This window comes from Lontra canadensis, unplaced genomic scaffold (genome assembly GCF_010015895.1).
Source record: "Lontra canadensis isolate GAN:19392208 unplaced genomic scaffold, GSC_riverotter_1.0 scaffold47, whole genome shotgun sequence".
NCBI lineage: Eukaryota > Metazoa > Chordata > Mammalia > Carnivora > Mustelidae > Lontra > Lontra canadensis.
The window spans coordinates 10,792,160-10,817,334 of NW_022631041.1; the positions used below are offsets into that span (position 1 = coordinate 10,792,160).

At 38.8% G+C, this 25,175-nt stretch overlaps 1 protein-coding gene across 1 annotated transcript in view; it reads right to left on the minus strand.

Moving 5' to 3' along the window:
• Positions 1 to 20,180, minus strand: part of PPIL4 (peptidylprolyl isomerase like 4) — a 33,505-nt gene extending 13,325 nt beyond the window's left edge. The window contains exons 1-10 of the mRNA XM_032873154.1: positions 20,063 to 20,180; positions 13,893 to 13,960; positions 13,741 to 13,805; positions 13,367 to 13,484; positions 11,653 to 11,795; positions 11,142 to 11,238; positions 10,273 to 10,389; positions 5,191 to 5,315; positions 3,648 to 3,714; positions 405 to 516 (exon numbers count right to left, since the gene is read on the minus strand). Coding sequence (XP_032729045.1) covers positions 405 to 516; positions 3,648 to 3,714; positions 5,191 to 5,315; positions 10,273 to 10,389; positions 11,142 to 11,238; positions 11,653 to 11,795; positions 13,367 to 13,484; positions 13,741 to 13,805; positions 13,893 to 13,960; positions 20,063 to 20,132 — 982 coding nt within the window. The 5' untranslated portion in view covers positions 20,133 to 20,180. The remainder of the gene's footprint in view (positions 1 to 404; positions 517 to 3,647; positions 3,715 to 5,190; positions 5,316 to 10,272; positions 10,390 to 11,141; positions 11,239 to 11,652; positions 11,796 to 13,366; positions 13,485 to 13,740; positions 13,806 to 13,892; positions 13,961 to 20,062) is intronic.
• Between the last annotated feature and the right edge of the window lie 4,995 nt (positions 20,181 to 25,175).

A 25,175-nucleotide genomic window follows, 5' to 3' on the forward strand; every position in this document is an offset into this window, starting at 1 on the left:
AGTTTTTTACACCACCTTTTCAATTCTGTACCATATGACAACTATTACAAACTTCGAAAAAAACTTAAGAGTTTTGCTCCTAGGAGAACCAAGCCACCACAACCACCAAAATCATTACTTTGCAAATATGCGGCGTTTGCAATGGGTAATTATAATTTATAACACAGTCAAAGATAGTGAATATATTCACCATCAGCTTAAATACACAAATACACACTCACACTCCCCTGGTACCCTAGATTCTTGTTATCAGCTACATGAAACCATAAATGGCAGAAGTTCCATCAGTGAACTTTTCTCCTAATAAACAGCACTAAGGCAAAGGAGGTACAGCACACACACGCACGCACACGCACGCACATACATCCACAGTGAATAGAAACAAAGGAAGCTGAACAACATACCTTTTCCTTTCCATTTAACCTTTGCAACAGACTGGCTAAAATCCACATGTATTCTTCTGTCATCTATAAGAACATTGTCCATTTTGAAGAACGCTTTCTCACAATCTTCTTCCTGATAGTAATTATAAAAACTCAAGCATAAATCTCTATGGGAAAGATTTCTGCAGCGAGAACAAATACTGAAAATACCACACGTCTGTTGTTATGAACATTAATTTTGAGTGCCTGTCGCACCCCAGATGCTGCTGCACGTTCTGCATCTATGGGCTCAGTTAACTCTGATAACAAGCGTATGAAGTATTACCTACCATTATCGCCATTTTCTCGAAGAGAACACATATGTTTAGAAAGGTACGGAAGTTGCCGAAGGTCAGCTGGCAAAGGGGAGAGCCATGATTTGAGCTGAGGCAGTGTGACTGTAGTGGACATACATACGCTTACAAACTGTGCTGTCCACGTCCCTTCACAAACCCTTTCATTCAAAACCCGAAAATATTCTGAAAGTTGAAAGCTGTTGTTATAAACTTGGTGTTAAAATCCATTTGACAACAAAATTGGACCCAACAGAAGGCCGTGGCCTTGACTTATTCCACTTAGTGTGAATATGAATTAGTTTCAGTGCAGAAATATTCTCTGAATGATTATGGAGTGCTGACCCAGAAGAGTATTATATAGTCCATAGACGTGCGTGTAGACACACACACATACACACTTTACCTTTCTAAGTTCTGAAAATCCTGAAATCAGAAACTTAGCTCCCAAGGGTGTGGATAATGGACTGTGGGCCAGAGATACCAAGGTCTGTGTTACATAAAGATTCTTCCTGTCAGCAACTTCGCAAATGCTGTATCTCCATTTCTGACATCGGAAGACTAGAAGTGATGCATTTCAACCCAGCACTGAACAAGTATCTCCTATATTCCTGGAAACATATTCTTTTTTTTTTTTTTTAAGATTTTTATTTATTTGACAAGAGAGAGATCACAAGTAGGCAGAGAGGCAGGCAGAGAGAGAGGGGGAAGCAGGCTCCCCGCTGAGCAGAGAGCCCAATGTGGGCCTCGATCCCAAGTCCCTGAGATCATGATCTGAGCTGAAGGCAGAGGCTTAACCCACTGAGCCACCCAGGCACTCTGGAAACATATTCTTTGGTGGTGTGCTCACAACTTACTGGAGACAATTCAGAGAAGAATTAAAAAAAAAAAAAAAAAACTAGTTATAATTTATTTATTTACCATGTATGTCAAGAGTTAAATGGATTATAAACTGCATAAAGATACAAAAAAGCTTTATTTATCTCTGTACTACATCATTTAGAACATCTTCTGGCACATGATAGGCAATCAGCGTATTTCTTTTTTTAAGTAACCTTTACACCCAACATGGGGTTCAAACTCATGACCCAAGAGTCGCATGCTCTACTGACCAAGTCAGCCAGACGTCCCAACAATCAATGCATGCTTGATGAATCTATATACTTGGATAGGCATAACTGCATCACTGCACCATTTCCCTAAAGAGAAAGTTCTCAGATACTTCACACTTATGTAGGCACCTGATTTATGACAAAGATGGCACTGCCAAGCTGTGTGGATAGGAAAACCTTTTTAATAAACTATGAGTCGCCTTGCTATCCAATGTAAGAAAAAATGAAATTTAATATGATATACATAACACTCAAAAATCAACTTACAGATCTAAATGGGAAAGATAATTTCACAGCAAACCTTCTAAAGGTAACACTGAAGAATATTCTCATGACTGTGGGGAAGGCAAAGCTTTTAAAAACTAGCCGTAAGAAAAATATTGACAAACTGAACTAAAAATCAGAAATTTCTGCTTATCCAAAGCTGCCATTAGAAATGGCGAAAAGGCAAATCTATAGAGAAGGTATTTGTAACATGTACAACTAAAAAATAAGCTTATATCCAGAAAATGTAAACAATCCTTATAAATCAAGAAAAAGGCAGCCAAACACCCAATCAAAAAGTGGGAAAGTCTTCACAGTTACTTTATTTAAAAGAAAAAGGACAGCGGTGCCTAGGTGGCTCAGTGGGTTAAGGCCTCTGCCTTCGGCTCAGGTCATGATCCCAGGGTCCTGGGATCTGGCCCCGCATCAGGCTCTCTGCTCGGCGGCGAGTCTGCTTCCCCCCCTCTCTCTCTGCCTGCCTCTCTGCCTACTTGTGATCTCTGTCAAATAAATAAATAAAATCTTTAAAAAAAAAAAAAGCTACATGTAACAATATATAAATCTTACAAATATAACACTTAAGCTAAAGATGCTGGAGACAAAAACATGTACTGTGTTTACATTTATATCAAGTTTAAAATTAGACAAAACAGGTCTATGATGTTAGAAGTAGCAGTGATACGGAGGGCCTCTGGAATTCTTCTAATTTTTTTTCTTCTAATCGCAGTGCCTGATATACAGAAGGTATTTGATAAATGTTCTGGAATAACTATCAGTTGGAAGGAGCTACAACTGGACACACATCAGTCCAAAGCTGCTTAAAGAAATGACACAGCCTCTGATAGTGGCTAAAAGCAATAGGAACAGAGTCAGACTTTTCTAAATTCAAATCCCAGCTATGACATTCACTAGGGGCATGATTTTAATCAAGTCACATGACTACTATATGTCTCAGTTTACTTATTTGGAAAAGGAGGAAAGTACCTATCTCATAGAGTTGTGAGGGTTAAATGCAGGTCAAATAGTATAATGCCTGACTTAAAGAAAGTTACCTGAGTGACATAAGCTATCATTATTATTATAGATACTATTTAATCCAATATTCAAGTTGAATTCATAAGGAGGGTAATGCCTAGAAATAAGAGTTCTAAACAAACTGACAAACACCATAAAATAGGTGGTCAGTGACAGACCTTTGGCTAGTATCTAGAACTTTATACTCAGCCCAGTTCTCTATTACTCAATTATGGATCTACATAAACAATGCTGAAAAATCATTTATACAATGTGAAGGACTTCACCTAAAACTTCAAAGTTTCAAAGATACATAAACTCAGACTGCACCTGACCCTCATGTAAAGGTATACATATTAACACCAAAAGATGTTAAATTTACCCTCTATTTGAATATATAAAATTATCTTTCTTGGGTGCCTAGAGAAAGGGTAAACTAATTTTCTAATTTCAGAGACTACAGAGTTCTATAAGTTTTCACATTTTAACACCATATAAGAACAAAATAAATATAAACTTCAAGAATGTATATTATGACCTACCTTTTCAAATTCAATAAAAGCATAACAGAGGGATTCTCCTGTCTTCCAATCCCGAATAACTTCACAACTGAAAAAGTATGGAAAAAGTGACTTTTAAAGAAAAATCATTCACTTTTACTCTTCAAAAGTGAAGAACAAAATAAGCCAGTAATTAGAAGTCAAAGTTAGGGGGTGCCTGAGTGGCTCAGTCAGTTAAGCATCTGCCCTTGGCTCAGGTCAGGATCCCAGGGTCCTGCTCAGTGAGGTGTCTGCTTCTCCCTCTGCCTCTCTTTCTCTCTCACACATAAGTCAATCAACAAATAATCCTTTAAAAAATATATCCTCAAAAAATAACCTTTCATGGGGGCACCTGGGTGGCTCAGTTCGTTAAGTGACTGCGTTAGGCTCAGGTCATGATCCCAGGGTCCTGGGATCGAGTCCCATATCCAGCTCCTAGCTCAGCAGGGAGCCTGCTTCTCCCTCTGCCTGGTGTTCCCCCTGCTCATTCTCTCTCCCTGACAAATAAATAAATAAAATCTTTAAAACAACAACAACAACAACAACACAAAACCTCATTAAAAAAAAGTCAAACCATGGAACTATATTCCTCCAAATTTCTTCAATAACAATTAAAAAAAATAGTTCACTGGTATAGTAACAAAATTATCTCAGTTCTCCTCTAAATCCCCAATCTTGGCCTACAGTCCTCAATTTCTAATGCACTGAAGAAAGTATAAGATAAAATTATTTACTTTATTGTGCCAAAAGTAAACCCCTGCTAAAAAACTCTTTAAGTCATAATTCACTTCTGGTCCAAATGAAGATGAATTATAGAATACCTAATGTTACTACAAAATAATGTAGGCACATTCATACATATATACATGTTTAATAAGTTTATGCTTTGTAGTTTTTGAATTTTAATATAAATCAAGCTTAAATTCATCCCCTAAGTATAGCTATTAGACTTCAATCAAGTAAAAGAGCCAATAAGATGGGAGTTGAAAACCATGCAGCTTGTCCATTTCCTCACATATTGTAAGTCTCATTTTATTTATTTTTATTTTTTTAAGATTTTATTTATTTATTTGACAAAGAGATAGAAAGTACAAGCAGGGGAAGCAGCAGGGAAAGGAAGAAGCAGGCTCCTGCTGAGCAGAGAGCCCAATGTGGGGCTCGATCCTAGAACCATGCATGACCTGAGCCGAAGGTAGACACTTAATCAACTGAGCCAAACAGGTGCCCCATAAGTCTCATTTTAAAAACATGAAATGAGGAGAACTGTTCCATTCAGTTCTTGTTTTAAAGCAAAAATGTGTGTGTTAGAAGTGGGACAAACAGTCAATTATGTGTGTGTGTATATATATATGTACTTATGTATATATATTTGTATGCACGCATATACACACATATACATACATATTTTTCTTCCCCACTGTACAAAGATTTATCTGTAAAATCCATCACTACAAAATTCTAGAGTTCACAGAGTCATCAAAAAATGTACTTAGAAAATCACCAATACCTAGCTTTTCTAAAATCTCTCACTAACTCTAGAGATTACCTTCTTATTGGTCCAAATCTTGAGAATATTATCTCCAGATCTTCATCAGTGGTCACCGGATTCAGTTTACACACAAACAGCACATTTTCTGGAGGTTTAATATCTGCATCAGGTAGGTCTCCCACCTAAATTATAAGTAAACAAAAATTTAAATCAATTCCTTTGTTGTTTCTTTTCTAAATACCCTATCTAGCCCAAAATGCTGATTTCTCTAAACAACAAAATTTATATTAGAAATCTACTGCAGAAAAAAAAAATATAAAATAAAAAAAATTTAAAGAAAGAAAGAAATCTACTATAGGCTTAGTAAAAGAAATCTAAGTATGATTTCAAAATTTGAAATTACATGGGCGCCTGGGTGGCTCAGTGGGTTAAAGCCTCTGCCTTCGGCTCAGGTCATGATCTCAGGGTGCTGGGATTGAGCCCCGCATCGGGCTCTCTGCTCAGCGGGGTTAAACCCTCTGCCTTCGGTTCGCAACATGATCCCAGGGTCCGAGGGTCGAGCCCCGCATCGGGCTCTCTGCTCAGTGGGGAACCTGCTTCCCCCTCTCTCTCTGCCTGCCTCTCTGCCTACTTGTGATCTCTGTCAAATAAATAAATAAAATAAAATAAAAATGTTTTTTAATTGGAATTACAATGTTCCTGGTAGTAATACTAATAGCTAATACTTATCTACCTCTGACTTTGTATGAACAACATGCTTGGCACTTCATATACACTACCAACCAATTCTTAAAAAACAACCATGTGGTTTCCATTTTAAAAATGAATAAAGTTAAATTCAAAAATGTTAAATAACTTAAGGCCACATAGCAATAAGCAACAGAGTTGGGATTTGAACCGAGATCTATCTGGCTTCAAAGTCCCAATTTTATCTCCTATTTTACTTTTTTTAAGTACTTCATCTATTAAAAAAAGAATTTATATAAAGTATATCTAAGTTAAGAAGCATAAAAATAAAAAGCTTAAGAACCAAAATGTCCCCTGATCCCACTGACTCTGCCTTTCTCCCCAGAATACCGAATGTCCTACTTTTTGGTTTTCTTTTTTGGCCATTCCTCTGCATCTTCAGTTTTCCCACATAAGTATATATCCCCAGCAATACAGTTTTAGTTTTGTTTGTTTTTAAACTTTTGAAAAATATTATTATCCTGACTCTAGACTTCTGCAGTAGTAATGTCCCATTCTTTCATACTGTTGTTTGATATGAAACAGCAACAATTCCTGGACAGTGTTTCTAGCTTTTTACTCTTATCCTCATTATCATCTTCTACTTTGGCCAAACTGAAGTCAACTTCACAGACAACTACTGCACTGCACAGGGAATTCCACTTCCTACGGAAGAACCGTTGAGGGTGACTGTGGGAGAAAACCATGATGATGGAATTGGTTTCATCATGGGAAAACTGTATTTCCCATGGATCTTTAGATAAGAAAACAATATTGCTTTATACATATATTCAAAAACTCTGAGATAATTTCTGATAACATTATCATGTAAAATGTCTCCTCTTTAAAACACACTTTAAAAAAAATTTTTTTAAAGATTTAATTTATTTATTTGACAGAGAGGTAAGTGAGCACAAGTATATAGAGCAGCAGGCAGAGGGAGAGGGAGAAGCAGCCTCTCCGCTGAGCAGGGAGCCCGATGTGGGACTCAATCTCAGGACCCTGGCATCATGACCTGAGCCTGAGGCAGCCACTTAACTGCCTGAGCCACCCAGGCGCCCTAAAAAAAATTTGTTTTAATCAGAAACAGTAATAAGCAACAGAGCCAGTATAATCTGCTCAGTGTTTCTGATGCCTATCAAAAGACGATAATCTGGGGTACCTGGCTGACTCAGTCAGTAGAGCATACAACCCTTGGTCTCGGGGTCGTGAGTTCAAGTCCCATGTTGGGCGTAAAGCTTACTTTAAAAAAACTTTTTTTAAAAAAGATAATAATCTATGTCCAATAAGCAATATCCCAGTATGTAAGGGGAAGAGCAAATCAGTACAAAGTCTGAAAAGCACCTATAATACTACATCTAAAGGAAGCACAAAAGGAAAAACAAAAAAGGTTACTGAGTTAAAAAAGAACTTGCTACACTACTTAGTCAAAAGTAACTTTAAAATACTATAAGGGGAGCACCTGGCTGGCTCAGTCAGTGGGTAGTCAAAAGTAACTTTAAAATACTATAAGGGGGGCACCTGGCTGGCTCCGTCAGTGGGACATGTGACTCCTGATATTGGAGTTCTAAGTTTGAGCCACACACTGGGGGTAGAGATTACTTAAAAATAAAATCTTAGGGATGCCTGCATGGCTCAGTCAGTTAAGCATCTGACTTTTGATCTAAGCTCAGGTCTTGATCTCAGGGTCATGAGTTCAAGCCCCAAATTAAAATAATAATAATAATAATAAAAATTAAAAAATAAAAACAGAAGATAGAGGGGCACCTGACTGACTCAGGTGGTAGACATGTGACTCTTAATCTCAAGGTCGTGAGTTCAAGTCTCATGGCTGGGAACAGAGCTTACTTCAAAAAAGAAAACGGCGGTACCCAGCTGGTTTAATTGGAGGAGTATATGACTCTTGATCTTAGGGTAATGAGTTCAAGCCCCAAGATTACTTACATAAATAAAACTTAAAAGAAATAAAAAAGATGAAACCTGTTAATACTGAGAATCAAAACAACACAGGATCACCTATTAGAATGGCTAAAAATCCAAAACACTGACAATACCAAATGCTGACAAGGATGTTGATCAACAGGAACTCTCAATTTTTTTTTAAGATTTTATTTATTTTTCAGAGAGCGAGAGAGTACATGCACACAAGCAGTGGGAGTGGGAGGAAGGAAGAGAAGCAGGCTCCCTGCTGTACAAGAAGCCAGATGGGGGACTTAATCCCAGGACCCTGGGATCATGACTTGAGCCCAAGACAGATGCTTAGCCAAATGAGCCACCTAGGCGTCCCTGGAACTCTCAATCATTACTAGTGGAAATACAAAATGGACAGCCAGTTTGGAAGACAGTTTGGCAGTTTCTTAAAGAGATAAACAATCTTACCATAAATTCCAGTAACTGCACCTTTAGAGATTTATCCAAATGAGTTAAAAACGTCTATCTATACAAAAACCTGCATACAAAAGTTTATTGCACCTTTAGTCATACTTGACAAAACTTGGAAGCAATCAAGACATTTTTTAATAGGTAAATGGATAAACAAATTGTGGTACATCCAAACAATGGAATACAATTTTGTGATCAAAAGAAATTAGCTATCAAGCCACAAAAAGACATGGAGGAAAGTTAAATGCATATGGCTAAGTGGAAGAAGTCACTCTTAAAAGGCTATATACTGGGCGCCTGGGTGGCTCAGTGGGTTAAGCCGCTGCCTTCGGCTCAGGTCATGATCTCGGGGTCCTGGGATCGAGTCCCGCATCGGGCTCTCTGCTCAGCAGGGAGCCTGCTTCCCTCTCTCTCTCTGCCTACTTATGATCTCTCTCTGTCAAATAAATAAATAAAATCTTTAAAAAAAAAAAAAAAAAAAAAAAAAAGGCTATATACTGTATGATTCCAACAGTATGACATTCTGGAAAACACACAAGTATGCAGACAATAAAAAGATCAGTGGGGGTTCCCGGGGGCTCAGTCAGTTAAGCATCTGCCTTCAGCTCAGGTCACAATCCCAGAGTCCTGGGATCAAGTACTGCATCAGGCTCCTTGCTCAGCAGGGAGCCTGCTTCTGTCCTCTGCCTCTGTCTCTCCCTGCTACTCTTGTCCCCACCCCACCCCAAATGAATACATAAAATCTTTAAATAAATAAAAACAAAACAAAACAAAAGATCAGTGGTTGCCAGGGGTTCGGGGCAGGGAGAGATGAATATACAGGGAGTTTTAGGGAGGTGAAACTACGCTCTATGATACTATAATGGTAGATATATATCATTATACATTTCTCAAAACCCACAGAATGTATACAAAGAATAAAACCTAATGTAAATTATGGACTTTACTTAATAATATATCGATATTGGCTACCAACTGTACCACACTAATGCAAGATGTTAATAAGAAAACTGTGGGGGAGGGGTAGAGAAGTACCCAGGAATTCTCTGTACTTTCTGTTCAGTTTTTTTTTTATAAACCTAAAACAGTGGGGCACCTAGGCAGCTCAGTAGGTTAAGCATCTGCTTTCAGCTCAGGTCATGATCCCAGAGTCCCACGATTGAGCCCCATATCTGGCTCCCTGCTCAGCATGGAGTCTGCTTTTCCCTCTCCCTCTGTCCCTCCCCCTGCTCCTGTTCTCTCTCTCTCTCTCTCACTCAAATAAATAAATAAAATATTTTAAATACATAAATAAACCTAAAACAGCTCTAAAAATATAAAGTTTTATTTATTTATTTGACAGAGATCACAAGTAGGCAGAGAGGCAGGCAGAGAGAGAAAGGAGGAAGCAGGCTCCCTACAAAGCAGAGAGCCCCACGTGGGGCTCGATATCAGGAACCTGGGACCATGACCCGAGCCAAAAGCAGAGCTTTAACCCACTGAGCCACCCAGGTGCCCCAAAAGAATTATTCTTTAATATACATAATATTCGGTCCAATAAGCACTCTTCAAAAATGAGATGAATATAAACAACTGAAATTCAATGAATATTTGTAAATTGTACATCCACCACTCATCTTTTAAAAAGGCACTTGGCACTATATTGATTTTGGAACCAAATTTGTTTACTATCACGTATTATGTCATATAAAATTTAATCCAGAAAAGAAAATCTTAAATTTTTATTACTCTATCAAAGAGCCAAAAATAGGGATGCCTGGGTGGCTCACTTGAATGAGCATCCAACTCTTAATTTATGCTTGGGTCATTATGTCAGGGTTGGGGATCGAGCCCCACACTGGCTCTATGCTGTGTGTGAAACCTGCTTGAGATTCTCTTCCCCTCTTTTCCCCCAAAGTCCTGCCCTCTCCCTATCTTAAAAAAAAAGAAAAAAAAAAAAAAAAAAAAAAAAAGAGCCAAAAGTAAACTCATAATGAGTTATATATGAAATAAACTGCAGAACAACTATCTGAACAAAGATAATCATCTTACCATTTCTAATAGAATAGCTTGAGTTTTGGCCTCTTTTTCTGCCTTTATTTCTTCCACTTCTTCAGCTGTTCTTCCTTTGAAATCATCAATTTCTTCATCTGCTCCTATTCGACCACTCTGTAAAGGCAGAAGTTACTTAAACATATAGTGAAAAAATGGAAAAATCTGACAAACATGGGAGATGTGATGCTTTATCCTTAGTTCCATCAAATGTGTTAGAATAGAAACTGAAACTTACAAGCCTCTGAAAATTGATTTAAATTAATTTGATAATATGAGCCAGGCGAAGCTTCTAATTTATTGTTAAATCAAGATAAGCATTATAAAGAAATTATCTGGTATCCAACTCAGTGCTGAATACAGAAAATAAATGATCTTAAAAATTAAGCACCAAATCCCAACTATGAAGATCAATTCAGCTTTGAGAAAGCTTCATAAACAGAAACTTATACCTTAAAAAATCTGAAGGAAAAGTCTGCATTATTCCACAAAAATTTCTGGGTTCTAGCATGGCTCCAGAGTGTTCCCAGCTGAAAAGCTCCCTTACAAGATAATAGTTTACCCTAGCCTTAAAGCTACACTCCTAGAGTTAGAAGACAAGAAAAAACATTTTTGCAAGGTATTTACATAAGCTTTCAGAGCTAAGGCTCTTCTAGTGGAACAGAAATTGAAAAAAGGAAATTAGGAATATGAAAAGATAGCTAGAAAAATGAGTATCTCTATGGAAGGGAAAAAGAATGCTAAACTTGTCCTAGTAGAACTGATCAAGAAAGACGGTCATTCTGAAGAAGTTTTAATAGACTAAAAAGCAAAATCTATGCAAAGCATTAATATGCATGTACATTCAATCACAAGATGATTCTACTTACATCTAGCTGTTCCCTCGTAGGTTCTGGTGATCGATCAGGAATTAATAAATCAGGAGGGTCATCAAATGGATCGTCTAAAATCACTGTATGATTTATCCTTACAAAATAAAACCGGGTCAAAGGTTACATTTGCATTATTTCAGAATCCATGTTTTATTCTTTATAAAGATTATAACAAATGTCTTAAGTATTTCTAATGCCCAAAAATCATAGGCATTTAAATTTTAATGCACAGGTATGTGTTACTAGAGTATACTTTCACAATTAGTGTTACTGTTTCTCATTGCTCCATATTAGATTTACTACTCTGCATTACTCTAAAAATATTTCTAATATTAATATGTCTAACTCTAAGTATTTCTGACATATTTCTCAATAGTACACATTTTTAAAAACTAAATTAAGGATTAATAATTCTCCAACATAAGCAATTATAAATAATTAGTAAAAGTATAAAAATACAAAAGGTCTTTTTTACTTTATGGATAGTACACTGGGATAGCAACCACACCTGATATCTTGATATGGTACAAAGTCCTTGTCAACAAAGGTCTCATTAATTTTCTTAATTATGTCCATGCCTTCTGTCACCTCACCAAACACTGTATGAACACCATCAAGGTAATCTAGATTATCTCCTGTAGTAATAAGAAACTGAATAGAAAAACATAGAAAAATATACATATATATCTGTAATTCAAACTGAAATCAGTTACAGACTGACAAAAATACACAAAAGCAATACTCTACATTCACTGCATGGATTCTTACCCACTTGGTACTAGTACTAACTAAAAAGTACAAACTTATATGTAAAATATCAATACACACATAGATGCTTCCCTGATTCTTAAAAATACTTGGGCAAGGGGCCCCTGGATGGCTCAGTGGGTTAAGCCTCTGTCTTCATCTCAGGTCATGATCCCAGGGTCCTGGGATCCAGCCCCGAGTCGGGCTCTCTGCTCAGCGGGAAGCCTGCTTCCCTCTCTCTCTGCCTGCCTCTCTGCCTACTTATGATCTCTGTCTGTCAAATAAATAAATAAATAAAATCTTTAAAAAAAAAAAAAAAAAGAGTTTCCTTCTCTACAATAAAATACTATACTTGGGCAAACCAAAGCTCAGTGTCTTCACATGTGAACTGTGAGGGGGGAAAAATGGGTTGTTGTCAGGATTAGACAATGAATGAAAGATTCTCAACATGATCTGTTTTGAAGCAATAAATACCAAAAGAAAACAGACCACAATGGGGACATTGATGATCCATGGATAGTAGGATTGTGGATAATGTTATTTTTCTCCCATGTACTTTTCTCTATTTTCTGAACTCCTGACACTGGACATGACTTACATTTAAAAGAACAAAGTACGGATGACTGGGTGGCTCAATTGGTTAAGCATCTGACTCTTGATTTCAGCTCAGGCCATGATCTCAATGTTGTGAGATCGAGGCCCGAGTCAGGCTCTGTGCTGGGCACAGAGCCTGCATGGATTCTCTCTCTCCCTCTGACCCTCCCTCTCTAATAAAAAAATATATAACTAACTAAATTTTAAAAAAAGAACAAAGTAATTTCTTTAAAAGATTTTATTTGTAAGTAATCTCTACACCCAGCATGGGGCTCAAACTCACCCCCGAGGAGTCACACATTTTACGGACTGAGCCAGCTAGGCACCCAGCAAAATAACTTCTTTATATAGAAAATTATACAGTATATTTTTCTTCTAACAACTATCTTTGAAATTCTCTTTTTTTTCTTTAAAGATTTTATTTATTTGACAGACAGAGATCACAAGTAGGCAGAGAGGCAGGCAGAGAGAGGGAGGGGGGAAGCAGGCTTCCCACCGAGCAGAGAGCCTGATGCGGGCCTTGATCCCAAGTCCCTGAGATCATGACCTGAGCCGAAGGCAGAGGCTTTAACCCACTGAGCCACCCAGGCGCCCCTGAAATTTTCTTCTTATTGGATAGTTTAAGAAGATACCTTGTGACTCTTTCCGGTCCTTCATTTTAAAACAAAACTCATCTTGGGGTGCCTGGGTGGCTTGGTCAGTTAAGTCTCTGCCTTCAGCTCAGGTCATGGTCCCAAGGTCCTGGGACTGAGCCCTGCGTTGGGCCCCCTGCTCATGCTCTCTCTCTCTCTCAAATAAATAAAATCTTTAAAAAAATATTCTCTACATAAAAAAAAATAATAAAAAATATTAAAAACTCATCTTCTTACTCATTTCCTAACCTGAGATCCATGTTGATCACTGCCATTGTTCACCATGGACACAGTGCCTTTCTTCTTGTGCTTAATTCTTGGCACTTTTTCAGCCTCGAAAAAGCTTGCTTGATCACCATACAGTTGACTGAAAATACATATAATAAAGTTATAAAATGTAAGTACTCTCAACATGAAATGCAAAGTACTAGTAACAAGTAGGATTACCATTTCTTTTTAGAAATGCCACTATGATTAAAATACTTTTTTTTTTGCTATAGACATTTAGGGAGACTGAAAAAAAATCTATATTTGAACTGTATTTTAAAATGCAGATTGAAATATGTTAGATAACACTGTTGAGGCAATTCTACTTTTTCTCTTTTAAAAATAAAAGAACTCACCCAAAAATAGACTCTCCTCCACGACCAGTCCCTGTAGGATCACCAGTTTGTATGATAAAATCCCTCTATAATAAATAGGATATTTAGTTAATTCACAGAGTTTGCTAAATGGTTCCAATAATACAGGACATGACTAATATCCACCAACTCACCTGTACATTATGAATAAGACAATAATTATAATACTTTATTTTGCACAACTTCAGGAAATTCAAGCAGGCTGAAAGAGAAGTAAATAGTAAATTATATCATAGTTGTTCACAAAAACATTTTAAACCAAGTAAATGCATAGTTGACATAATTTAATTTCTAAATTATCAAACAAACACCCCCAATGGTCAAATATCCTAAATCATAAAAAAGGTGTAAGTGTACAAAAAGGCAATAAATTTTATATTTCAATATATTTATCTTTTTATTCTCTTTTTCTTAGGACTTCTTGGGCATCTGAACTAATGCAGTAAACTGATAAGTATTTGGGATAGGCAACCATTTATTAATGGATTAGTTCTGCAAGAGAAAAAAACCCAAAGAGGATACTATGATGGAAAAGAATCTGAGTATCTGAAAAGGGGTACAAATTATATAAACTAGAGAAAATCAAGTACCTGAGACCAATTTCTTAAATGACTAAAGAGCTCCATGTAGCAGCTTTCTCATATAAATGCACTCATTACTCAATAAATATTTACAGAGTCTCTTCTAGGTGCTTGGCACTGCTATCACAAATGCCATTAAACCATAGTCCCTCCCCTCAAGAAATTCATAGTCTAGCTGTACACTAACAAACCCTCCAAACACTACGCTAGAAATCAGACAGAAAGACCTATGAGGCTATCCAGAGTCCTTACACCCAAGAAAAAATAGTTACAATACCAGATATATCTAATACCATCTGTGCCATTTATATAATAAAATGGAAAAAGTGATTTTTAAAAAGCCACAAAAGTTCAAAAGAGATTGTTTCTGGCCAGGGAAATTAGAAGACCTTAATTAATAACAATTAATAAGAAGCGGCACTGGGTGGCTCAGTGGGTTGAGCCTCTGCCTTCGGCTCAGGTCATGATCTCAGGGTCCTGGGATCGAGCCCCGCATCGGGCTCTCTGCTCAGCGGGGAGTCTGCTTCCCCCTCTCCCTCTCTGCCTGCCTCTCTGCCTACTTGTGATCTCTGTCTGTCAAATAAATATATAAAAATCTTAAAAAAGAAGAGGCTTAAGGTGGGCATTAAAAGAACTAGACAAGCAAAGAGTAGAGAGTGAGCATTTCAAGTTGGGAAGACAGTAGGAATAAGTCTGGATGTGCAAATATAAATGTTTTTCAAAGGGTCCAAAAGACCAGTCTAAGCTCTGTAACACTCTGGTAATACAAAGTGAGAGAGCGTAAATAGACCAGCAGGGCAAGATGGGCCCATGGGATGGAAAGTGCTTGAGTATCAGGATTTTTATTGTTTGCCTAGAAAAATACATTTCTGGGATTACTGTTTAATACAAAAAAGTAGTTCTTTAACTAGAAAACAAAAATAATGGATCTAGGCAGTGATCATCAATGGCTGCCAAAATGTTTAGATGAAAAGCTAATGGGGACACTGCAACAGACACAACAGGTAGACAAGCCTGAACCCACCAACCAATTTTAACTTCACAGGAAGAACCAACCAGACATGAAGTGCTTCCTGAATATGATGCAGTTGAAGTGCAAAAGACCTTATATGAAAATATTCTTGCCAAAAACATTAAACCTGTACTTTATCAAGACTAGATTTAAGTGGCCATTATGAGAAACAGAATAGATAAAAATACATTTAAATATACAAGGATAAAATCAGTCAAATCCAAAATGAGGGAAATTCTATAAAATAAATTACTCAGATTCCTTCTCAAAAAATTGTTAAGGTAGAGGTGCTTGGGTGGCTCAGTCAGTTAAGCCTCTGACTCTATTTCAGCTCAGGTCATGATCTCAGGGTCCTGGGATTGAGCCCTGTGATGGCTCCATTCAGAGTCTGCTTGTCCTTTTCCCTCTGCTCTTCTCCTGCTCATTCTCTCTCTTTCTCTCTCTCTCAAATAAATAAACAAATAAACTCTTTAAAAAAGTGAAGTTGTTGGGGCGCCTGGGTGGCTCAGTGGGTTAAGCCGCTGCCTTCGGCTCAGGTCATGATCTCAGGGTCCTGGGATCGAGTCCCGCATCGGGCTCTCTGCTCCGCGGGGAGCCTGCTTCCCCCTCTCTCTCTGCCTGCCTCTCTGTCTACTTGTGATCTCTCTCTGTCAAATAAATAAAATCTTTAAAAAAAAAAAAAAAGTGAAGTTGTTAAGGGAAAAATGGGGGTGGGGTGGGGAAGAACCTATAGATTAAAAGATATCAACCAATGTAACATATAGATCTTGGCAGTTTCTTTTCTTTCCTTTATTTTTTTTCTTTTCAGTGTAACAGAATTCATTGTTTTTGCACCACACCCAGTGCTCCATGCAATACGTGCCCTCCATAATACCCACCATCTGGCTCCCCCAACCTCCCACCCCCCGCCCCTTCAAAACCTTCAGGTTGTTTTTCAGAGTCCATAGTCTCTCATGGTTCATCTCCCCCTCCAATTTCCCTCAACTCCCTTCTCTCCATCTCCCCATGTCCTCCGTGTTATTTGTTATGCTCCGCAAATAAGTGAAACCATATGATAATTGACTCTCTCTGCTTGACTTATTTCACTCAGCATAATCTCTTCCAGTCCCGTCCATGTTGATACAAAAGTTGCGTATTCATCCTTTCTGATGGAGGCATAATACTCCATAGTGTACATGGACCACATCTTCCTTATCCATTCTTAGATCTTGGCAGTTTCTTACAAAACCGAACACATTCTTACCATACAATTTAGCAATCTAGCAAATACACTTCTTGGTATTTACTCAAAGAATATGAAAATGGATTTTTCACACAAAAACCTGCACACATGTTTACAGCGGATGTGTTCACAATCGCCAAAATATGGAAACAACCAAGATGTCCTTCAGCAGGTGACTGAATAAATAATATGTGGTACATCCAGACAATGGAATATTATTATTTGCTACAAAAAAGAAATGAGCTATCAAGCCATGAAAAGACATGAAAGAACCTTAAATGTATATTACAAATTGAAAGAAACCAATCTGTAAAGACTACATACCGTATGATTCCATTCATGTAACATTCTGGAAAAAACAAATCTATGGATATGGTAAAAGATCACTGGTTGCCAGGAGATGCAGAGAGATGTGCAAATAAATAGGGAGAGCATGATTTTTCTGTATGATACTGTAATGGTGGATATATGCATTATATATTTGTCCAAACCCATAGAATGTACAACACCTGGAGTGTACCTCAATGTAAACTATGGGTTATGACATGTCAACATAGGTTCATCAAATGTACCACTGTAATGTGTGTACAGTGTTACATAGTACAAATAATACAAATGTACAACAAAGGTACACTCTGGTGGGGGATATTGAAAATGGGGGAGGCTGCACATATGTGGCAATAGGGGGTATACAGGAAATCTCTCTACGTAACTTCCCCTCAGTTTTGCTATGAACCTTAAATTGCTCTAAAAAATAAAGTTTTTAAAAACAGGCAAAAGGGGTGGTAACCAGAGCATAATGTATAGAGAAATTGAATTACTATCTTACACCCGAAACTAATGTAACATTATGTGCCAACTAAACTCAAACAGGTTTTTTTTTTTAAAAAGGCAAGGGGGAGTTCTATAGATCAAAAGATATTTAAGAGCTATATCAGCCAATATAATAAATGAACCTTGTTTGGGTCCTTAAATTACCAAGTATTTTTTAAACACTTATGAGACAAAGGGAAATATGAATGATACCAAAAAATTATTGCCAATTTTTTCAGATGTGATAATGATTTGTGGTTATTTTTTTAAAATATTTTATTTATTTATTTATTTGAGAGAGAGAGAGAGAGAGAATTAAAGAGAGAGAGAGCATGAGAAGGTGGAGGGTCAGAGGAAGAAGCAGACTCCCTGCTGAGCGGGGAGCCTGATGCAGGACTCGATCCCAAGAGCCGAAGGCAGTCACTTAACCAACTGAGCCACTTGTGGTTATTTTTTTGATCACTTTTTAGAAATACAAACTGAAGTAACCGCAGATTAAATAAGTCCCATGTAATGGATTTATTCCCAAAAAATCCAGTATAAATGAAACAATATTGGTTATGTGTTGACAAGTTCATTAACTGGTCACTGGCACAGGAGGGCTCATTTTCAAGACTCTTTCTCCTTCTGTATATAAGTTTTCTATAATAAAAAGTAAAAAAAAGGAAAGAAATGCAAGGGAGAGAGGGAGGGAAAGAGGAAGAAAATTAAGTCTGGATATATTTACTATAAAGTGGTAAGTAGTTATACATGTAAGTAAATATCTAGTCACAGGCTTACAAATACATACAAATGGGGTGGGCTTATGTTTTTAGTCTTCCAAACTATCTTTGAAGAATTGCTGTTTGTCTATTCTGTCTGTGTTAACTAGGTAGGATAACCCTACCTCCCCTTTAGTTCCTCAGATTCTGTCCCACATGAAGAGAGTATCAAACAAATTCAAAGGAAAGGAAAACCAAGAGATGAAAAATACAATTGCCTATAATATCCTTTGAATCCCTGGATCCCACCATTCTTAAAGCCAAGCTTACCTCAGTAACAGGAGGCACTCAATTATTTTCTTTGTTTAAGCCAGTTTGAGTTTCTATCATCTGCACTGAGAATCCTAACTAATAAACACATTTATATACATTAGTCAATCATGTAATGAGCCTTTAGTGTGTGCAAAGAGGCAGGCACTGCACCAGGCGCTTAGCATAGAAAGACAAGGAAGGAAGGCATAGTCCCTGCTCTCTTGGAGTTTACATTCTTGAGGGAAGACAAGATTTGCAAACGATTCCAGGGTAACAGGTAAATGATATAACAAAATGTGTTACATGCTGTTTTAAAAGATCTCAGAGCAGAAGAAACATACCTAATTCTGCCCAGGGATAAGGGAGAGCTTCACAGAAGAAATCATGCTTGATAAGCAGGAAGTTTGCCAAAAGGACAACAGTAGAAAGAAACAGGGAAGTAGAAGCAACAGTACAAGAAAGGCATGGAAGTATAATTGAGCATGTAGTGTTGGGGGTTGGGGGTACAACTCAGTGTGGGACAGAGTGTAATATGGCAGAAGAACACTGTATGTACTGTTTCATCCTCTTTGACAGACTACATGCCAGGGGGACAGGATCCTGAATGTAACTAATCTCTGTGGCCTCTAATTTCTCCCAGCTCTGACACCGTCTCCACACTGTTGCCTGTCATCTTTCTAGAACATATTTGCCATGCCTCAATCCTGCTTTTAAAACCTTCAAAGATGCTAGCCATCAGTAGGGCACACAAGACTATTCACATCTGACCTAACCAACATAATTTATACAACCAGACTCATACTTTGCCATTCCACCTCATGTATCATTCCTTCAAGCCATACCAAACTACTTGCTGTTTCCAGAAAATTCCAAGCAAACTAAACAAACAAACAAACAAACAAAACCAACCAAACAAAAAAAACCACCCTCATTCCCACTCATCTTTGAAAGAGCTAGTTCAAGTGTTCTACTTTCTTGGCTTGCTTTGCTTCTCCCCGCCCCCAACGGGGAAGAATTACTCCCTCCGCTGGTTTCCATAGCAACTTACATTCTTCAACTACAACACTTACAATGGACATACAACACTTAAAGGGGCTCCCAGGTCTATTTCTCCCAGTAGAAAATTAGACCGTCAAGGACAAGATGCCTATCCCAGAGCTTGGCACAGTCTCGCACAGCAAACGATGAGTGTTTGCTAGGGCTCCGTGCACATCTCCGGACAGCCCTTCCTCCACCCAGGAGGGATGCTCACACTCACTGCTCCAAACACCATCCTTCCCGCTTCCATCAGGAATTACTGATTACACACCAAGGAATACAGGTTGTGTTTCTCTCACGAGTAAAACTCAGTAAATAGCCACAAAAGCTATGCGCATGGTATATGCAGCCTGCATTTCCACCCCTCTCCCCCCACACACAAGCACACATCACAGGCATTTAATGCCACAAGCACCCGCCACCCGATCGGCTCGCCCCAGATACAGGAGAGAGGCTGCTCCTCACAAAAACTTTTCTTCGAACCACGGTCCGCTAATAAAATAGCCCTGTCGTGTACACCAGTAGCCCAGAAGCTTGAACCCAGTCAAGGGGACCCGGCAGCGAAGAGACAGTGAGGAGAGGAGATCGGGGACACGGCCAGACGGGACCGGGGCCCGGGTCTCACCGCGCGGCCGCTCCTCAGTGTACAGATCGATGACGACGTCGCCTAAAGTTGTCTCCAGCAAAACCGCCATGGCGCCCGCTCCTTCTCCGCAACAAGCCGCGGGTGTGACAGGCGCAGCCCGTCGTGGGTCTACGCCTCACGTCACTCTTGGCGCGACGCCTTTTACGTAATCCCTGCGGCGACGACCCTCCGGTGGGGGCCGGCCTGGTCAGCGCCTGGCCCTCCCTGTGCTGGCGTGGTGACCGTGTGTCCCCCTTCCGACGCGGCCTGTTTGAAAATCCTGGTTCTTCCAGGGCAACTGGCGCGGAAGCCTGTAGCTCAAAAGGACTTTTGTAAAGGGTTTTGTGTCCACCTCAAGAACGGGGGGACCTTCGAGCGGCCCTTTTTTCTCTGCTCCTGGGGAAGCATTGAGAGCGACCGCGGCGCCTGCTTCTCCCACGTTATTATTGGGACGACTACTCTGGATTTCGTAATCAGGGGTGTTCGTCGTCCTGAATCAAAACCTTTAGGCCTTAAATGTATAGTTTGTTACCCAGAAAGGTGACTAACAAGGAATTCTTCCCTGGCCGATCGTGCCCAGGATAGAAGCTCTGCTCACAGTTACAGCGACTGGTCCTTAGAGCGACAAGCTAAAAAACAGCAGGCTTCAGCTCCAAATTTCTACTGGTTTTATCAGTAATCTTTAACTTTGAAGACTTAAAAAAACGATTTTTGGCCTCTGTTGAGGATTTCCATGCGAAGTTTATTCCCCCCCCAATTCTGACAAAACATCACTTTTGTACCATTTTGTACAATTATAGCTTCCAATGATTTCACATCTGACTAAAACCCAACGTTTTTACAATGGTCTGCAAGGCCTTACATGATACTCTTGCTGCTAATCTACCTGTCTTCTCTCTTACTTTGAAGCCACACTACATTTTTGCTGTTCTTTGAGCACTGTTGGCCACACTTCTGCCTCTGGGCCTTTGGGCTGGCTGCCCACTCTGGTTACAACCCTCTTTCTCTAGATATTTTCATGGCTCTCCTTCACCTCCTTTTGGTCTTTTGCTCACTGTCACCTCTCAGTGAAGCCTTCCTTGCCTGACTACCATAATTAAAATTAAGCCCACATACATACACATTTGTTTTTCTGCATAAAGCCTTTTCCACATGGCTCTTTATTACCTAACATGCTATTTATGAATTTGTTTATGATAAATATGAATATATTTTTATATTACTGAAACATAAGCTCTAGAAGGCTAGAGCCAATTTTGCAAGTTTTATTTATTGCTGTATCCCTAGTGTCTATGACAGCCTGCCACATAATGGGTGATTAAATATTAGTTGAGTGAATTAATGAATATTGGCAATTAATTAAACAAATGCATATTAAAATAACAATGAGATTGTTTATGGGAATATAAAATGGTAGAGCTATTTTGGACAGTGCATAGAACTCCAGTCAGAATGACTGAAATTAACAAGTCAGGAAAGGACAGATGTTGGTGAGGATGTGGAGAAAGGAGAACGCTCCTACACTGTTGGCGGAAATGCAAGCTGGTGCAGCCACTCTGGAAAACAGTATGGAGGCTTCTCAAAAAGTTTAAAATAGAGTTACCCTAGGACCCAGCAATTGCACTACTGGGATTTATCCCAAAGACACAAATATAGTGATCCGAAGGGGCACGGGTACCCCATCGTTTATAGCAGCAATGTCCACAATAGCCAAACTATGGAAAGAGCCTAAATGTCCATTGAGAGATGTATGGATAGAGAAGATGTAGTATAGGGGGAATATGCAGCCATCAAAAAATTGAAATCTTGCCATTTGCAATGACGTGGATAGAACTAGAGAATATTGTGCTAAGCGAAATAAGTCAACAGAGAAAGACAGTTATCATACGATCTCACTGATTCGGGGAATTTAAGAAACAAAACAGGATCATAGGGGAAAGAAAAGAAAAATAAAACAAGATGAAATCAGAGAGGGAGACAAACCATAAGAGGCTCTAAATCATAGAAAACAGACTGAGAGTTGCTGGAGGGGAGAGGGTGAGGGGATAGGGGAACTGGATGATTCACATTCAGGAGGGCCTGTGATGTAATGAGCACCGGGTATTATATATGACTGATGAATCACTGAACTCTACCTCTGAAACTAATAATACACTATATGTTAATTGAATTTATTTATTTTTTAATATTTTATTTATTTACTTGAAAGAGAGAGAGGAAGGGAGCACAAGCAGAGGGAGAGGCAGAGGGAGAGAGAGAAGCAGCCTCTCTGCTGAGCTGGGAGCCCGACGATGCAGGGCTTGATCCCAGGACCCTGGGATCATGACCTGAGCCCAAGACCGAAGCTTAACCAACTGAGCCACCCACGCACAATTAATTGAATCTAAATTTTTAAAAATTCTGTGTATGGTTATAAGACATAGATCAAGAGAAAGAGAAGATTTGGAAAAATTAAATATTTTTTAAAGACAAATTTGGACTATTCAAAGATAATGAGAAATTGACATAATAAATATGAGGAATGATTTCACATATAAAGTGATTCACTAATCACCATAAATGATATAACCAGACTCTTTTGCAAACTCCAGGCCTAAGTGTGATATCTTAAGCCTAAGATAGAATACCTTATTTATTCTTCAGTGTGCAATTTGCTCTATCTTTAAATTATGTTATAATGAATATATATACACACATAGGTACAATGATATATCACTAAATATCAAATATTCTACCTTCATGGGGAAAATATTTCATGCTGTTATATAGTTCATGCTTATCAGCATCTTATTACATTTTAAATTCTAATGGTATAAATACTTACGTGGTTTATACAGTAGATACATAGGTGAAAAGAAAAGAGATACATCCTTCACAATTCTACCAATTGTAACTACTAAAGTAGATTCAGTCTAGAGAAAAGATTAGTAAATGTGTATTGCCTTCTGAATATCACCATCACCAACCACTACAACCAATTTCTGTGTTGACATCATTTCATATATTAATCTGAACAACCACATTCAAATATCTGTAGCTTTACTAAAATTGCCAAAGGTAAAATCCTGATTTTAAATGACTAAATGTGTGAACAACAAAAACACATATTTATGATCATATGTAATATTATTTTGTGCAGAAGCACTCATGTGTTTGACAAGTCCAGCATGGTTTTCTTTACTCAACTTCTGTTCCTTTTCCTGCCGTTTCCCCTCACACCCTGAGGAATCTCAGTTTGGTGAACTAAGATTCATCCTAGTCACTGTTGTCATTACATTTACAGTAAAATGTCTGGGACAGTGACAGTCTGAGGGCTAGAGACCATTTCTGGCTGGCTGGAAAGCAGGACATTTTGCCCTTGTTGGAAGCAATCTTTATCTGCTTCTTCATCTGCCTGTCCTTGTCAAGGACTTCAACCACCTTTTCTTTGTTGTGATTATTTTAGCATTGACCTTTTCCTTAGGTATGGTGTTTTAAAATGTGGGTTTTATTATTATGCATGTACAGTAAAGCCAACAGGTCAGGAGATGATTGCCATTGAAAAGATAGTTTGTTATTCACAATGGGGTTGGGGGGGGCGCACACCATGCCATGCAAGACCAAATAGAAAAGTACAAGGGTTGGTCAGGATATTGAAGGAGCCAAGAGAAAACTATAGGCAGGAGTCCTTTTTCTGGTTTCCGTGGGGAAGGTGAGACAAGGTAGGATAAACAGGTTTAGAATTGGCTAGTGTGAATAATTTCGCTGGGCTCTGGGATATATAGGCTATCTCTAGTTGTCTTGTACCTGGTCCTGGGATGATTAGGACAGAGGAATATTGCCTCCTGGACTGCAAAAGCCTGATAGAAGAAGAGATTCAAAATATGGGCTCTGGATTGATTGTTTTGCATATAAAAGGCATGCTGTGAATTAATAGAAAATATATATTGGTCTTTGCCCCCAGTTCCTGCCATGGAGATCCTGAAACCCTGTTAATTTCCTAAATGACACAAACACTAGGAGCATCTCTTGTTTTGAGATTGGTTTCTCTCTGGGGCACCTGGGTGGCTCAGGTCATGGTCCCGGAGTCCTGGGATGGAGCCCCGCATTGGGCTCTCTGTTCAGCAGGGATCCTGCCTCTCTGCCTACTTGTGATCTCTGTCTGTGAAATAAATAAATAAAATCTTTAAAAAATATATGAGAAAAAGATTGGTCTCTCTTTTTTTAAAGTAAGTTCTAGTCCCAATGTGGGGCTTCAACTCATAACCCCAAGATTGAGAGTCACATGCTCTACCAACTCAACAGTCAGGCACCCCTAATATTGGTCTTTGACTCTGTTTCCGAAGGTCTTGTGATCTCATGGGTAATAAGAGTGTCTTTTGTTCTACTGAGGTAACTCTGGGTGGGTTTCTGGCTGGCTCCTGGATGAGGACTGGTCACCAGAAAGACCAGGATGTGGCTTAGAATTTTCAGCCCTGCTCCTCATTCTCTTGACATGACACAAGAGCTGAAAATGGAGTTACTGATTGATGATGCCTCCATTAAAATCTCCTAAGTACAGGGTACAGAGAGCTTCAAGGCTTGTGAATAGGGGGAGGTGCTAGGAATATGGTATGCCTGGAGAGGGCATGAAAGCTCTGCCCTCTCCCACATACCTTACCTATGTATGTCTTTCCAACCATTCATTTGTGTCTTCTATTATATCCTTTAACAAATGGGGAAACCTAAGTGTTTTCCTGAGATCAGTGAGTTGCTCTAGCAAATTAATCCAGTCTTTGGAGGGGGTCATTAGAACCTCTGCTCTGTAGCTGATTGGTCAGAAGTATAGGTAATAACCTGGGCTTGCAACTGGCATCTGAAGTATGTGTGGGTGAGAGTAGGTGGGGGCTGTCTCAGGGGAGCCCTGATCCTGTGGGATCTGATGCAATCTCTAGGTAGATAATATCAGAATTTAATTAAATTGTAGGACACTTAGTTGGTGTGGCCAAGAACTGCCTGCTGGTATGTGCCAAAACCTCCAACAAACTCCAACTTTAGCAGGCTTTTTTACTGTTTTTTGTCCACAGACTTCCTGGGGCTCAGAGCTAGCCATGGAGACAAATGGAAGGATAATGGATCATTAGACCATGGAGCG